At 45.8% G+C, this 16,321-nt stretch overlaps 1 protein-coding gene across 1 annotated transcript; it reads left to right on the forward strand.

Moving 5' to 3' along the window:
- Positions 1 to 1,095: 1,095 nt before the first annotated feature.
- SIX1 (SIX homeobox 1) lies at positions 1,096 to 15,954 on the forward strand. The gene is made up of 2 exons (XM_069207413.1): positions 1,096 to 2,340; positions 14,770 to 15,954. The coding sequence occupies exons 1-2, from the start codon at positions 1,781 to 1,783 to the stop codon at positions 15,044 to 15,046; spliced, it is 837 nt and encodes a 278-aa protein (XP_069063514.1). The 5' UTR covers positions 1,096 to 1,780; the 3' UTR covers positions 15,047 to 15,954.
- Positions 15,955 to 16,321: the final 367 nt, after the last annotated feature.

Below are 16,321 nucleotides of genomic sequence, written 5' to 3' on the forward strand. Positions count from 1 at the left end.
TGAAGATTTTGCAGCGATGATGGATTGTGTGTCAAATGTGGGCAATCTATAGTTATTCAAAAATAGCCAGAGCCATTCAATTGCATAATTCAAGTGACTCTGAGCCTAGATGGGGGCTCCTGGTGGTATGCACAGTTGATGGCATTCAGACAGTGGTCAATGAAGCTAGGGTTGACTGTGTCTGGCTGTTAGGCCAGGGACCACGATAATGTAAATAAGAAATAATATGCCACTTTGGCATACACATCTGATGTTCTTATTCACGTTTTTTAGATGAATAAATATAGCCTGAGAGTCACTTTCTCAAAACTAGGATTACTGGTCTCGGGTTATTATTTCAAGGTTGATTCCCTTGTCCTTGGGGGCCCTAAGTTCTCCATTGGCCTCCTTCTATTAATCAAAACCAGGATGCAAGGAGTCACATTTATGCAATAAGATAAAATCTTATTGAAGAGGTCATTAGACAAGCTGTTTACCGTTTAAATTCTTTGTAATATTCACAGACGGGATAAACTCTTTTTTCACGTCAGTTTCGCTATACTGTGGTAATAACATGGCATTTGACCTTTGCACTGTAGCGATGTAGGTATACCAGAGGTGGCATTTGTACCAGTGTATTTGGGGGTGACACGGAACTTCATTGGAAACCCTCTTTCCTGTTCCCAACAGACAGATACAAGATTGCGTCCGTGAAGACACTGGAGGTATCGCGGGGTGGAGGGAGGCATGGGCAGATAAACGAAGGGCCAGAGAGAGAGAGTCAATCTGGACTGAAGGCAAACTCTTCTGCAGCTCAGCTCTTCCTTCTGTTCTCTACCGGAGCCATGAGTTTTATTTTTAATTATTTATCCTGCCCCCATGAGCTATTCATCAGCCCATTATTTATTCATCCTCTGCATTGATGTAATTAAATGTGAGCTCACCGGGAACGTGCAGGTCTGGGAGGTGGGGGACAATGGGATGTTTTTGGAGGTCTGCGCAATAATTGATTTGTGCAGAGATGAGCCTCGGCCCCCCCCTCGGGTGACACCGGAGAAGGGGCTCATGTTGCAGGCCCCTGACGTCTGCTCTCCCAGCCCGGGGGCCGACAGACTCTCTCACGGCTCCCCAGCAGCAGGATCCCTCCCCAGGCCTTGCTCTGCTGCCCTCTGCCGGGCCCCCTCCCCCGGAACGAGCGTAGCCAATGGCAGCTCGGCCCCGAGCCCAGCTTTAAGGCAGTCTGAGTTAGAGACGGAAACAAACTGTACTGGAGACGTCCTGCTGCTGCTGCCTGTGCTCCCCGGGCGGGACACCAGATTCCGGGTGCCAGCCTCCCCCTCTTCACCGGCGCCCCCGCCCGTTCCCGGGTGGGCAACCTCCGCGTTGAAGTACTACTTGGACTCAAACCGCCCCTGCAGCTGCCGAACTGCGCCCAGGGCGCACTCCCATGATCAGGGCTCCCTGAGCGCATTACCACCCCTCTCTGTCCACTGGTCCCTGTGTCACAGACCCTCCCGTTTTTCCTCAGTCATCGCTTATCCTACCCAGAGCCCCCCTGGCACCGAGGCTGCCCCTGCCTAGAACTCATTGGACTTGGACCCACCTCTTGGCGAACTCTTCGCAGGGAGAATTGCCTCCTGCTCTGCGCTGACTGACCGCAACCCCCCGGCCCGCCCCAGTGGCACAGACTCCGTCCTCCTGACCAGAGCTCCCTGGACACAAGGCAACCACAACCCGGCGAGGGCACCCACCCGCCGGCTCCACTCTCGCTCTTGTGGCACAGACCCCATCCTCCGGCGCCATGTCCATGCTGCCCTCTTTCGGCTTCACCCAGGAGCAGGTGGCCTGCGTGTGCGAGGTGCTACAGCAGGGGGGAAACCTGGAGCGCCTCGGCCGCTTTTTGTGGTCGCTGCCCGCCTGCGACCACCTGCACAAGAACGAGTCGGTGCTGAAGGCGAAGGCGGTGGTGGCCTTCCATCGGGGCAACTTCCGCGAGCTCTACAAGATCCTGGAGGCGCACCCCTTCTCGCCGCACAACCACCCCAAGCTGCAGCAACTCTGGCTAAAGGCGCACTACGTAGAGGCTGAGAAGCTGCGGGGCCGGCCTCTGGGCGCCGTGGGCAAGTACCGGGTGAGAAGGAAGTTCCCGCTGCCGCGCACCATCTGGGACGGTGAGGAGACTAGCTACTGCTTCAAGGAGAAATCACGCGGCGTGCTCCGCGAGTGGTACGCACACAACCCCTACCCGTCCCCGCGGGAAAAGCGGGAGTTGGCCGAGGCCACGGGGCTCACCACCACCCAGGTCAGCAACTGGTTCAAGAACCGGCGCCAGCGGGACCGGGCAGCGGAGGCGAAGGAAAGGTGAGGACCGCACAGTGAGGGGAGGACCCCACATGGGAGCGAGGGCCGCTAGGATCTTCCTGGGCAGGAGTGGGTCTTCAGTGGACCACAGGGCAGTTAAGTGTTTCCACTGCGCCTTTGCGTCAAGGCAGGCCTCCAGTTAACCACAGATTAGATAGAGGCCTCCAGTGGACCACAGGGCAGGAAGGCCTCCAGTGGACCAAATGGCCTTCAGTGAGCCACAAGTCCGAAAGAGGCCTCTTGTGGACCACAGATCACTGCGAGGCCTCCAGCAGATAGCAGGGTAGGAGAAGGTCTGAAAGAACTACATGTAAGTGATAGGCATACTTGGGGACCACAGGTCATCGGGGCATTTTCAAGCAACCATAGACCAGTGTGAGTTTTCTAGCAGGTGTCAAGTCCGGAGAAGCCAATCACAGTTAGCAAGAGTATATGCAGAGGAGCACAGGGCTGCAGGTGACTGAAATGACAGAATAGTGCCACCTTTGCCGATTGGCCCAACAGGACAGGGAGGGTGGCAAGGACCACCAGGTTGGATGTGGCACCAAGGAAACGAAAAGACCACCATGAGTAGGATACAGCCCTCTGGGCAGCAAGCCTCCTCGTCTGTTGCCAACAGTGTGTTCAAGCCTACTCGTGGCTGGTCAGCACCCAGTACCTTTCCAGAGCCAGTTTGGGTGCCTCTCTTGGAAATAATGCACATTACCCGTGTACCAAAGGACCTGCCTGCTCTAAGACCACTATGCAAAGGGTACTGTCCTTATTTGCTTCGTGACTGTGTGCTTTAAAGCCCTCCTGCCTTTCTGCGTACAGGTACCATGATCATCACCAAGCAGAAGGCACCATTTGAAATCTGTGTTTGTAAGAAGTTTAGCAGATGTCCCAGAAGCATGTTCTATGAACCTCCTGTCAGTGCACAAACTCACGGTGCCCTCTTAGTCTGTGCGCCATTTCCACTGCCCTTGCAAGTTTTATGTAAGTTTGGTACACACTTGGTACTCACTCTCTTTGGTAGTCCGTGTGTGACATTCGGCACCAGCCAGTTGGTTTTTGAAGCACCCGAAACCAGGCCACAGAGTTTGTGCAGTGTTATTGCGCTGGTGTTTTTTTATGAAGCTGAGTGCAGACCTCCACAGTTGTTGCTGTGGTTGGGCACCTATCTGACAGGGTCTCCGGGGGTTTGACAGTCTGGTGTTTCAGGTGTGCACAACCTGGTTTTGTAAGGGATGAGCTCATGTTCATGAACTTTCATCCTATACGGACACCCAATGTCTCTGGGTAGCCATTACCCAATTGTTCTGAGAAACTCTGTAGGTCTTCGATAGGAAACTAGGGCAATGAATTGGTTCTATACATTTTGCATGGGGTTAAGGGCTTGCCTGGCAGCCTGTTCAGTTGGTTATGTACTGGCCAAAACACATTTGCAGAGCTTTGGGCACTCTGGCCTAGTGGTAAGCACATGAAGCTAGGTACTGGTCCTCGTGGTCCACACATGAGATTAGGCACTAGACATAGTGGTCTACACATGTTAGATTCTAGGCCTTGTGGTCCACACATGAAGCTAGGTACTAGACCTATACTTGACCTAGTGGTCCACACATGTTAGATACTAGGCCTTGTGGTCCACACACGAGGCTAGGTACTGGGCCTAGTGGTCCACACAAGAGGTTATGCACTAGGCCTAGTGGTCCACACGTGCTTAGGTACTAGGCCTTGTGGTTCACACACAAGGTTAGGTACTAGGCCTAGCTACTAGACCTAGTGGTCCACACATGAGTTTAGGTACTAGGCCTAGTGGTCCATACAGAAGGTTAGATAGTAGGCCTTGTGGTTCACCTACGAGGTTAAGTACTAGGCCTGTGGTCACACTTGAGCTTAGGTACTAGGCCTAGTGGTCCACACATGAGGTTAGGTACTAGGCCAGTTGGTCCACACATGAGATGAGTGAGGTGAGGTACTAGGCCTATTGGTCTACATATGAGGTTAGGTACTAGGCCTAGGTACTAGGCCTTGTGGTCCACACATGAGGTTAGGTACTAGGCCTAGCGGTCCACACATGAGATTAGGTACTAGGCCTAGTGGTCCACACATGAGGTTAGGTAAGAGGCTTGTGGTCTACACTTGAGGTTAGGTACTAGGCCTATTAGTCCACACATGAGATTAGATACAGGCCTTGGTGTCCACATGAAGTTAGGTTCTAGGCTGGCAATCCACATACTAAATTACATGTTGTTGGAGTAATTTAGTCATATGGTCTAAATCCACATGTTGTATTCTGTAATCACGGGTGTTATCTATATCGTCTCCATGCAGTAACAGCTGTTCTTTAAAGGGCTTCAAAGCTGCGAAATCTGAGCCATCAGGCCGTAGATAAAGTCACAAGTAGCTACATCATGTCTATGAATCTCCTTGCAGTCCGTGGGCCAGATAGGTTCTGTTCATCAGTAGGTGCATACGCTTATGGGGCAGTTCAATACTGTGTCCCTCCCTAAGGATGTCATTGAACACTTGATTGCAAATTGGTGATCTTCAGGTCATAATGTGTAATCCTGACAAAACAGACTCATCTTTCCATACTTCTGAGGTCAACCCAGAATCATAAATTGCGTAATAGTAAGATTTATTATTTGCAGCGATTAGAAACAGCACAGTGTAGTTCGAATTGGTGCATACAAACATACGCACTGCCTGTCAGCCTGTGCACAGAGTTAAGCATATTGTATTATGTTCGATTTATATAGAGCACTCTAACCACGGACGGTTTGGTTTTATGGCGCGTTGGCACAATCAGGTGCTGTACCGCAAGTTTACAGATGGGGGGACACTAGCGTTTTTAAGACTGCTTTTAAAAGAAAACAAGTTGGAGTTATCTCCCGCAGTTAGAGGAAAACTACATCACAAGTCGGAGCTAGCACGAACAAGTCCCCCTCAAGAACCTCTCAAATTAAAATAAATTATTTTTTATTATTTATTATCAATTGTTTTATGAAACATTCACAAGTTAAAAACATTCCTGACTTCATTGCTTTTTAAAATACATACAACGGTGTATAAATCAGTAATGAATATTATGAGGTTCTATCGTGTTTAAGGAAAACAGAGGACTATTAACATTCAAGATCTTATTTCTTTTAAAAACAATGGAACATAAAAGTGTATCTCAGGCTATTAAGTGGTGACAAATGAAATCAGATAACATAACCTATAATTGTAAAGTACATGTTCACTCACGCCTTTGGCCTCTTAGCACTGAAATAATAGATGCTTATTGTACCCACACAAGATGTAGCTTCTGAACACCATTCGCATAAAATAGGAAGCTACTTTGGGAGACAGCCTGTTACCCACAGGAACCTTTGGCCATTTTATTTACAAGACAGTCCACCATAAAATCTAAATAAAACATGTAAATAAAAAGGTAAGTCAATAATACTTTATATAATAAAAGTCTGTTAAACAAATGCAGATCTCTAGTCATATCATTAATACAAATCATAAAATTATAAAACAGAGCAACACTTTTTAACAGAAGTTAAAAATAGGGCAAAGCCACCTGCCACATCTACAAATGTTATGCTAACCTAAATACTCATTCCAGTTACTGGACACAAAACATGATATTTTATAAATAATGGGTTTTAAATTTACAGCTGCACAGTTAAAAAACTTCAGACAGTCCATCAATATATCCACGCTAGACTTTGTAATTAATATATCTGTGCTAAACTTTGTAATTAAAAGCGCATAAACTGTTCTCCTAATTAACCATGGAATAGCAAACGAAGGATGTATGTGATGCTTAAATGTAAGGATTTCAAATCTCAGCTGATTTAATAACCAACTTATGTGCAGTGGTAATTCTTCATTTCCTAATACAATTAATGTAAGACCGACAGAAGATAAATAAAAAGTCATGTCAACTGAGGAGGTGCAGGGTTTCATCATATAGTGAAGAAGTAAAAATTAGCTTTATACCTTTGTTTTTCTAATCCTATGATTCCCAAGTAAGTAGCAGCTGTCGCAGATTATTTCAAATCTTCTTTACTAGCGAGTTTAGCAATGTCAGGTTATCTAGAAATATTCAGATTCTGGGCAGCAATGTTGTCATCTAAAACTGATCGACCGGATGGCATGTGCTGCACTTTACAAATAATAATCTTAGTTTAACGAGTGTGGGATGCCAGCTCTCTGCTCCCAGATTCAAGGAATACATTTCCAAGTCATCTTTTGTTTGCATTGGGTTTGTTTTATTTTTCTTGTTATAGTTTAATGCACATAATCTGACTCAAAAGCTATGACTGCAGATTTTTGCATCCTAGACGTGTTTGGCTGAAGCTAGACCTCCCCCTAGGCTTTCGAAAGATGCTTGGGGATAACAGTTATCATTTCTGAGTCCTAACACGTGAATTGTTGCTCTTCGAGTTGGTGGGGTGGTTGGTTCCTTTTGGTCTAAAGGCCAAAGGGCAATGCAATATTTAAATCAAATCAAATAAAATCAGTCACATTGTGGTGGAAATGGCTAGCTTGTCCTTGTGGTAGTGAGGAATGCTAACTAAGACTTAGAGCTAAGAAAACACTTGTAGGGAAGAAAAAAACGCCCGTTTTTGCTCCCATAAGGTACTTCTGACACCATGGACCACTCAGTGATCCTCAAAGAGGCACTGGAAGTGTGCTGTCATCGCCACAATGAGTTGATGCAGGGATCCGAGGAACGAACTATTATGATCAGATTTTCAGACACCCACCCAGTGCTCAATGTGTGCTGATGGTTGCTGGTGGTCAGCCACAGCACTCATTTTTGGGCCCTCTTTTTTGTCATTGGACTATAGCCTAGCACAAAAGAGAGGAAGGTGGAAGAGGAAGAACGGAAGTGGAAAAAGAAGATTGGCAACTGGCCCATGGGAGAAAGCAGAGGTGAAAAAAAGCCACACAAGAGTGAAATACACAGGAAGTGTAGGGTGGTAGAGGATCGATGTATGAGGCACAATAAAGACTTGGCAACTTTATTATCTGGCATTCAACATTGGTGGTGGTGGGCTTCAAGAAAACCTTTAGGCTCCTGTACTTTGAGCATTCCACCTAGCCCACAGGCATGTGCAACAGGTGAGCACACATTAGCTTTACATGTTTCCCATGTAGATATTTATGTAGAATTGAGTTGCAGCTCATGCCTAGATCTAAGGACTACCAGATGGTTTGTGAAATAAACAATGACTCTACAGAGTATGGCTGAGTTAAGTACTGCCAGCCAGCCTATGGCTAGAGGTTGTTACATGTCTGGCAGTGTTAATGGCCCAGTAATCCTGCGTGTGGAGTTCACTGTTGACATGACAGATTGTTTAATTAATTGACCTGTAACTTTAGCAATCATTTGGGTGCTGTAAGGGTGCCCTTTGACTTGGGATAATGGTAGGACAGTGGGTTTATAAGGGTTTGTTCATTGCTGGCTGGTCTGATTGTGCGGCAGGTTTTTAGTGCCAGGGTAGTCTGCCTGTGTGAGTACTAGTGGCAGCATTTTGTGAGTGAATGCTAAGTTCTGACCCTCATTGAATGAATTTAGTGTCCTTATGGCCAGACTGCGTATAAGACTAACATTTAGATTGGCTTATCGTTGAAGAAATTACAGACCTGATACTCAAAAGACCAACCTTGCAATGTGTGACCTGGTGGGAGGACTATGTTGGGGGCATTCCATTATTGAACCCAACTTAGCGCTGTGAAGTGGGCATAAGATGACACAGGGGGCATGACCAACTCGGCCATAAATACATACATCAATATGAGGGGAAAAAGAGGACTGTTTTTTATTTTTTTTGGCCTGGCCCTACACATTTCCGTGAAATGTGTCCTTATTTTTGACACCGTAGTTAACAGTCTACAGATAACATTTGCCATTAAGAGTAAACCTAGTGCATGTTTTCTGGCTCTTCGACAGAAGCTTTTTTGAAGTGAGGGCACTATAAACACAGAGAAAAGTGCTCGGAGAAACATGTATCCCTTGTCCATATATGTTGATTTTTCAGCAAATCAGATCAGCTTATTCGACCCAACCATTAAGGGGAGTTAAAAATGTTTCTGCGAGACAGCTGAATGAGTTCAATTGTTTTCTTTCTCTATAAAAAATGAAAACCTTAGCAGTACAATATGAAAATTGCACAAGCCACAGCAGAAACATGTCTGTCACGAGGGCGTTGTATAAATGTGTCACTTGAGAAAAAGTAAGGCATTTTAAGGGCTTGCTATACTCTCCTGACACACACAGGTTGAGACTACAGCTTGAGCAGTTATTTGAGTAGGCCTCCCACAGGACTGCTGAAACGATACTTTAATGATCTTTTCAGCCCTTTCTATATGCTTGGCCGGGCTGGGCTGTCAGCACCTTTAATGGTATGAAATCAGCGTCCCGGCTGAGTGGACACTTCCTCCTGTGTTGTCAGGTTAGGCCAGGCCGGGCCCTGTTCTTGCTCTGTGACAGGAGACAGGGACAGGACTGAAGGCTTGGAGAAGAGATCCGGAGGCAGGGAGGGTGGTGAGAGGCAAGCAGCACCCCCTGGCCCACCTTTCTAGGGAGGGAGTGGCTGCTCGGCCTTACAGATCTTACGCGAAAACAGTGTGGATTTTATGCGCATGCAGATCTATTCCGAAATAAAAAATGCAAATTTTAATGCACTGCCTCCCATCGTTTACCTGTCATGGTCCCATGCAGCATCTCTGTGACTATGTGTAGTGCGTTTGGGGGAAAAAGGTTTCTATAATTGTGCTGCACCACAAATATGACACTACACAGAAAAGAGACTGCTACCAGCATCAAACCACCACGAGACAGCTGCTAAAAAATCAGCTATACTCCACCAGCAGAAACATTGCATGGGAACTGTATGTTTGTGCCATACATCCCACACTACAGCAGATGTATTCTTGGCACCACAGCAGGGAAATCAAGCAGTATGCAAAGAGATCCACAATGTACACTGCATCCACCAACAGCACTAACCTCAAAGGAACCAGGCAATGTGCACCCAGTGCCTCTGCTCCAGGCAGATACAGCCCATCTCCCAAATGAAAAGGGGGCATGAACCAAAGCTGCTTACTCCAAATAGCACGCACCTAATGTTGAAACGCAGGAGAAAGTGACTGTAAACCAAGCAGCCCTACCCTGGACTCCACACGACTCCACACAACAAGGGAACATGTTAGCAAACTCCCAAAAATACCATGTCATTGGGAATCAAGAGCAAATGCCTTAGACTTCAGGGGCACAGGTGGCATAGACCCAAGGCACCAGCACAGGAACCACACTCCAAAAGCGAACACCAACTGCAAGGCAACCACTCAGCTGGGCCCCCGTACCCGTAGCCTAGAGAGCAAGCATGCAACATTTGCATGTCAAGGAACATAGATACTAAATTATAAATATCACCTTCTAAGCCATGGGTCTTCAAACGGGGCCTCAATTGATCCCAGGGGGTGCCGGGCTCCGGACGAAAGAAGCATTATACTGAAAACAGTGTTTTGTTTGAGTGAGGGGCAGTAAGCCACTCTGTAATGGTCCATAACTAACATCTTTTGTCACTTATATCCTGGCTGGGAGAAGCTGTCAAAAGGGAAAGGACTTCAAATATTTTTCATACCCCTCACCACTGTGGATACTTTTATGCGTTAATAAAGCCTGCCTGACCAGAATAATATGTTTGGCAATCATGTATTTGATTACAATTTTAAATCGGTAACAAAACTTAACTGTAATGTTTAAATAAGTCTAGACATATTTAAACATTGCCGGTTTAATAAAATAATTGTGAAAAATGTTGTGGGGGGCCTGATTATTTTTCCCACGGGGGGTGCTGCATTATATAGTTTGAAGACCACTGTTCTAGACAGTGAGAAAGTTTTCATCCAGTTCCATAGTAAGATGGTCAGGCATGCCTTCACTCACCAACCCACACAGTATGCTCACATCTACTGCTTGAAGGAAGCCAGACAGATGGCACCCAACACCAAGCCAGGTAGTCTGACAACCAATGACACTCTCTGTCGGTCCAGGTACCATCACACTTAAGGATAGCCGTCCTTAAGGCATTTACTCAACTCTCAATATGTCTGACAGCATGCTGTCAGCACCTCCACACCAGACAGCAATGGGAACCGAAGCTTTACAGACCACAGAAAGGAAGAACAATGCATTATTTTTAAACTACTAGAGTTGGCACTTAAATTCTGCCATAGCAGCTGTGCTGGTGCCAGACCACAAAGCTATGAAAATGTAATTTAACTAAATGATTGTGAGACATAACATTTAAAGATGTTCTAAAATTGTAGAGCCTTCTTCAGTTCCTAATACATATAATGTGGGCCTAGATCCCTCCTAGCCAATACCCCCACTTCTCCACATCTGATCCCTTATAGCCAGGCCACTACCCCCTTTCCCAATTGCCTGTATTTTACACCTGCCTCTCCTACAGCAGTCCATTATTTTGTAGCTAGGTCTGTGTTATATGAATCGCATACATGGAACACACAGCAGGCTTGCCCTTACCCGTTCTACTGTAATTCAGGAAAGAGTTGAGGACACATTTCTATATGGAGCCCATCTGCCTCTCTTCCACCGTCCACACAAAAGAAACGCCCCATTTCACTTTTTAAAAAATAGCACACAAAATACAAGTGCAGAGAACAACAGCCACTCATGTTCCATTCGTTTGCCTTGTTCCCATGCTTCCATAATAGGATTTTACCTAAACAAATGTGAAATTAAGGGATATGGCTTTTTGGTATAATTGGCAGAATTTCATGTAACTTAAATACTGTGCAGTGGCAGAAATTACGTGCGACTACAGAAGTGTAATAAACATTTTGCTTAGGCCTAACTATGCTGCCCCTGATGTATAAAGTCAGCAAGACCAAGCACAATGCTTCTATTGGATGGTGCAAGTTCACAGCCAGTAAATCAGAAAAGTTTGGTAAAACACCACATCCAAAGGTATTGCACACACAGACAGGATGCAAACATTTTATGAAGGACAATCACAAATAAAATTATTTCTTCATGCGAAAAGCTACAACTACATGAAAAAAGCTTGAAGTGCTGAAGTGCAAGTTCTGTAGGGTCAATTGCAGGATTCAACCAAAACAATGAATCCTTAACCACTAGCAGTTATCCTCTTCTTTTTGATTCTCCGCCGCCACCTACTCCCAATCTGTTGAGCATGTCTGGTAACGAAAGAGAAAGGGTACATATGGGAGGGTTAGCTCATTGCCACTATTTTAAGACTTCTATCGGACACTAACCCCAGAGAGAACCTACTTATATGAGCTCCTTGGGGCACCAGTATCTAGACTGAAGGTGGAGTGCAAGTTCTGTGTCTGTTCCAGAGTTATCCAGTGGAGGGATGCATCCAGGACAGCCTTCAGGATAACCTTTGACTATGTCAATGAGTTCCATTAGAATTAAGTGTATGTGAGTTTATTTTTAAGTGAATATGTGATGCTATTAGTATTTCTGATGCCCTCAACCAGTCACTGGTGTGGCCTTACAGCACCTAATGGTTATGGCTGCCACTTTTATTTTGAAGTCCGGTCTGTTTTCCCTGACCGACCCTGGTGACTTTCTAAGCAGTTGAAATCTGGCCTGGATCTGTCTTTACCGGACACTGGTTTGCTCATTTTTTTCACCTTATACAACCAAACAACTATTGGCATAAGATGAGAGATGAATGGTCTACTGGGCCTGGGAAGAAATGATTTACAATGTCTTAAGCTAATTGTTGTAAGAGACTGGTCAAAGAAAGGCCATCGGTGAAAGGGACAGACCCACAGGTCACTGTACATATATATAAGCAACAGGTCTTTAGCTGCAAGTACACAATACAGAGAATATCAGCCATGCAAAACAAAGCGTGCAAGTGAAAGCGTACTAGTCACTCGACAAACAGAATCAAAACTGTTCTACATTGCTACTGCGCAATGGCCAAGAACGCCCACGGCAAAGACAGTGAACTTTGATGAAGTTCTTTAACATAAGTCATGAATGATGGAAAGCAGGGAATTAAATATGTTGTTCAAAGTGTTCAAGCGAAGTTCACAAGCAACCAACACCGAGAATAAAACACATGCGTGTTGTGTAGATACATCTAGCCAGGCACTTAACGTTTGTTCAGAAACACAGCTAGCCAAAAGGGACAGATGGCCAGCTAGGCGCTATTTCTATACAGACACAGTGAGGCATGCATGCCATATACATTTGTGCCGTGCAACAGGTAGTTAAACAGGCGCAGATGGTCAGAATGGCACTACATGTGTGTGTGTGTGTATGTACAGACGAGTATATACAGGAAGGCGTTATTTTGTGTTGACAGGAACGGGGGGCACACTGTCACGGGTGTATGTGTGTGTGCAAACGCAGCGGGCCACACGGACGTGTCTGCATAATGAGACACAGAACTCTGTGTGTAGGTACATGTGTGCGGCTGTAGATACACGGCTGGCCCTATAGCAGTGCTTAATTTGTAAATAAAAAGGTGCGGTGCACAAAGCCCTCCCTTAAACACGCGGCTGCTGCAATTAAATGTGGGAACCCTTAATACTGAGGTAGCGTAATCCTGAAGCCATCTCGGGCCTCTTCAATCCATACAAAGCCACTCCCTGCCCCTTCAGCTCACTCTTGAAGCTTTCTGCTGTCTCCCTTTGTGACGCTTTTTCGTTTCTCTCTTCCTTCATCTTTTTCATATGTGTCTTTTGCTCGCAGCAAATGCTTAAGGCAGAAGAATAAACCCCGGCCCTCAAAAATAAGTTCTGGTGCTCAGCACCGGAAACAACAAGCACAAATTAAGCACTGCCCTATTGACACGACACTGAACGCGTGTTTATAGCTAGACCTCTCGGTTATTACGCGAATGTTTAGACATGATGGGGTACACATGAATTATATGCGTAATGTCAAATAACAATATGAACGTTTGTTTCTAAGGACACAGCTGTCCAGATGTTAATCAGTGTGACTCTACGCACTGAAGCCGCTAGAAAGGCACTTTATGTACACACTCGGCTGGCTATACAGAGACTTTATTTCTGTGAAGACGCGTCTGGCCGTCTCAGCCATCCACTCATAGGTGTGTACTGACAAGTCTAGCCAGACATGCACTACGAGTACATGTGCACATTTAGGTGGTTTTACGTGCACCGCTGGACACCTATGCGCTGGACACCTACGCGCTACAAGTGTATTCTGACTCTGCAAGCCACTGTACGTGGTTGTGTACAGTCTGCGTTGGCTATACAAACAGCGGCGGTGTGCGTGCGTGCCCGTGCGTGTTCGCATGCGTGCGTGCTGCGTACACGCGTGAGTGCGCACGGACGAGGATGCCGTGCCTTCGGATTCCGCAGTCGGGACAGTGACTATGCGGCTATCTACCTGTAAACAAAGCGAGTGCCACAATTACTGCACGTTTAGCGAAAAGGTTTAACTAGGCTGTTTAAACAGCTGCAGGGGCTCCGGGCTGGAAGTGGTTTGCTGCGTGCGTGACGGGGCCGCCTTCACCGCACTCATTACGTTTTTAATATTATTTGGTGTCGCAATTGCCAGCTGCCCTGATTCATCTCACCCTTCCCACATATCTCACACTGCGGCCGGAGTGCTCTTAATTAAAACCGGGTTTCTGGAAAAATTGTGTTTCAGGGAGGGGACGCCATGTTTCACCGCGCTCTGAAGTCTTCGGGCTCCTTGGTCTCAGTATAGCACCATAGATTGAAAAGGAAATAGAGGTGGCTTCCAGGGGAGGAACGATCTCAGTCATGGCATATATCCATATGTCAATCTATATTTAAACACACACACGCATACGTACACACACGCGTTTACATTCTCAAACTACTGCAAAATTAGTAGCAAATGAAAAAAATCCCTTTCACAAGAAAATCTCAATGAAAGCAGAAGTATAGAGATGCTTTTGTTGGCCACCAACTATAAACACATATATAATTTTTGACCGTGCCTCTTAAAGGAGTCCGGTTACGAAGTCAGTCACTTGTCCGTGTTACTGACTCTGTCCGTAAGAAGATACAACTTGTAGTGCGTAGAAGCGGTGAAACTCCTGGCTTCTTTCTTTGCATATTAATTAATATTATGGCGCTGTGATATATACTGTTATACATTTGTATTAATAGACACCAAGGCATTAGGAAAGGAAGGCGATGAGTAAATTATATAATCTGGGTAATATAATAATAATAATAGCTATAATAATAATAAGGAGAAGAAGAATGATAATTATTATTATTACTATTTAACAAACAGGTGTATATTAATCGCTGTAAAAGAAGCTAGTTACCCGTTTTTTCTTATTATTATTATGTGTTCAAATACCATTGTGTTTGATTGTAAAAGAACACGTAAAATAACTGTGATTTAAACTGTCCCTTCTCTTTCCCCAGGGAGAACACTGAAAACAACAACGGCGCGGGCAACAAGCAGAACCAGCTGTCGCCCCTGGACGGCGGCAAGTCGCTGATGTCCAGCTCGGAGGAGGACTTCTCGCCTCCGCAGAGCCCGGACCAGGCGTCGGTGCTGCTGCTGCAGGGCGGGCTCGGACACCCGGGGAGCCAAGGCTACTCCATGGGCGGCGGCCACGGCCTGCAGGGCCACCCCCACCAGCTGCAGGACTCCCTGCTCGGGCCGCTCACCTCCAGCCTGGTGGACCTCGGCTCCTAGGAGGTTAGGCCGAGCCGGACCAGAGACTAAAGACCCTCGTGTACATAGCAGGACAGGGGGCTTCTTGCACCGCTCCACTCCTGGAACTTAATGTATAGAGAACATGCACTGTCCGATAGCAGACTGGAGAAATTCGAATAATGCGCTTAGAGGCCGCCCTGACTTTTTCGAGGAGCCCGCCCGCGAGGACAGAAAGCACTGCTTCAACCCGTCCGCCAGGGCTTCTTCTCCCACCAAGGAACAACAGAACAGCCTCCAATTCACTGTATTTTTATCCTTATTTATGAAGACATCCCCGTTTAAAAGCGCCAATAAAAAAGCAGATTTGCAGCAAATTGCAAATACCAATTATCTCGTTCGCCAACTAAAACGATGGGAAAAAGTTCGCTTTCGGAGCTGGCGAAGTTTATACTTCCAGTTCGCTTGAAGCAGGTTTGCCCTGTAATTGTTAATAAAACTGCGAAATAAAAAATCAAAAGTGCCCAGTTCCTGAGCACGCACAAGCCTGACACAAATGGGTCGGCACTTTCTGTGTTGAGGAAATTTCTGGAAAAACGCCGATTTCTGAATTAACTTTGATATCCGCGGTTTACTCCTTTTTTCCTCTCATTTTTCGAACTATTCGAGCCTACTTAGAAGATGCTCTTCCGCAAAATGCGGGCAGAAGCCAGCCCATTCATTTGTTACAGAAATAACATGGGTGTTTTTTGCGAATGTGAAAATAAATGTCATTGTAGAAAGATATCAAATCTGAAAGACTGTATAATTCTGTAGAGACAGGGAAGGGTTTCCGGAGATGTTTCTAATGTTACCGGAACCCGTCCCGCAGCATTCTCAAAAGAAATCTGTTGAAAACCGCGCAAATTTTCATCTCAACACTGCAATAAAATGTAATTTCGTACAGGGAACTCTGGAAGTGTATTTGTCTCCAAAAGGATGATGTTTAATTGTACAGCCAAATTCGTTTAATGTTTCTAGCCTCCTGCTTTGTTGTAATATCTGTTCATACATATTTTAGGGATGCATACAAACAGGTGATCTACACATGGTACAATGGACAATTTCTCCATATCGAATAAGACGCTTGTTTCGTGAAAAAAAGCTAGATAAGATTGTTGGGCAAATTGTTCTTAATTTAGGGCGCAACGTTGTGCCTGTCACGGGATTTTATTTTGCATATTGTTTTTTCCCCTTTTCATTATGTACCTAGAATATGGTCCCCTGCGCCGGGGCACGTGTATTAAAAAAAAACGGAAACAGATCTTTTTATGACCT

This window comes from Pleurodeles waltl, chromosome 9 (genome assembly GCF_031143425.1).
Source record: "Pleurodeles waltl isolate 20211129_DDA chromosome 9, aPleWal1.hap1.20221129, whole genome shotgun sequence".
NCBI lineage: Eukaryota > Metazoa > Chordata > Amphibia > Caudata > Salamandridae > Pleurodeles > Pleurodeles waltl.

Coding starts and splice junctions, on each gene's coding strand:
- SIX1 (XM_069207413.1), top strand. CDS start 1,781: ATGTCCATGCTGCCCTCTTTCGGCTTCACCCAGGAGCAGGTGGCCTGC. Junction 2,341..14,769: donor GCAGCGGAGGCGAAGGAAAG/GTGAGGACCGCA, acceptor CTCTTTCCCCAG/GGAGAACACTGAAAACAACA.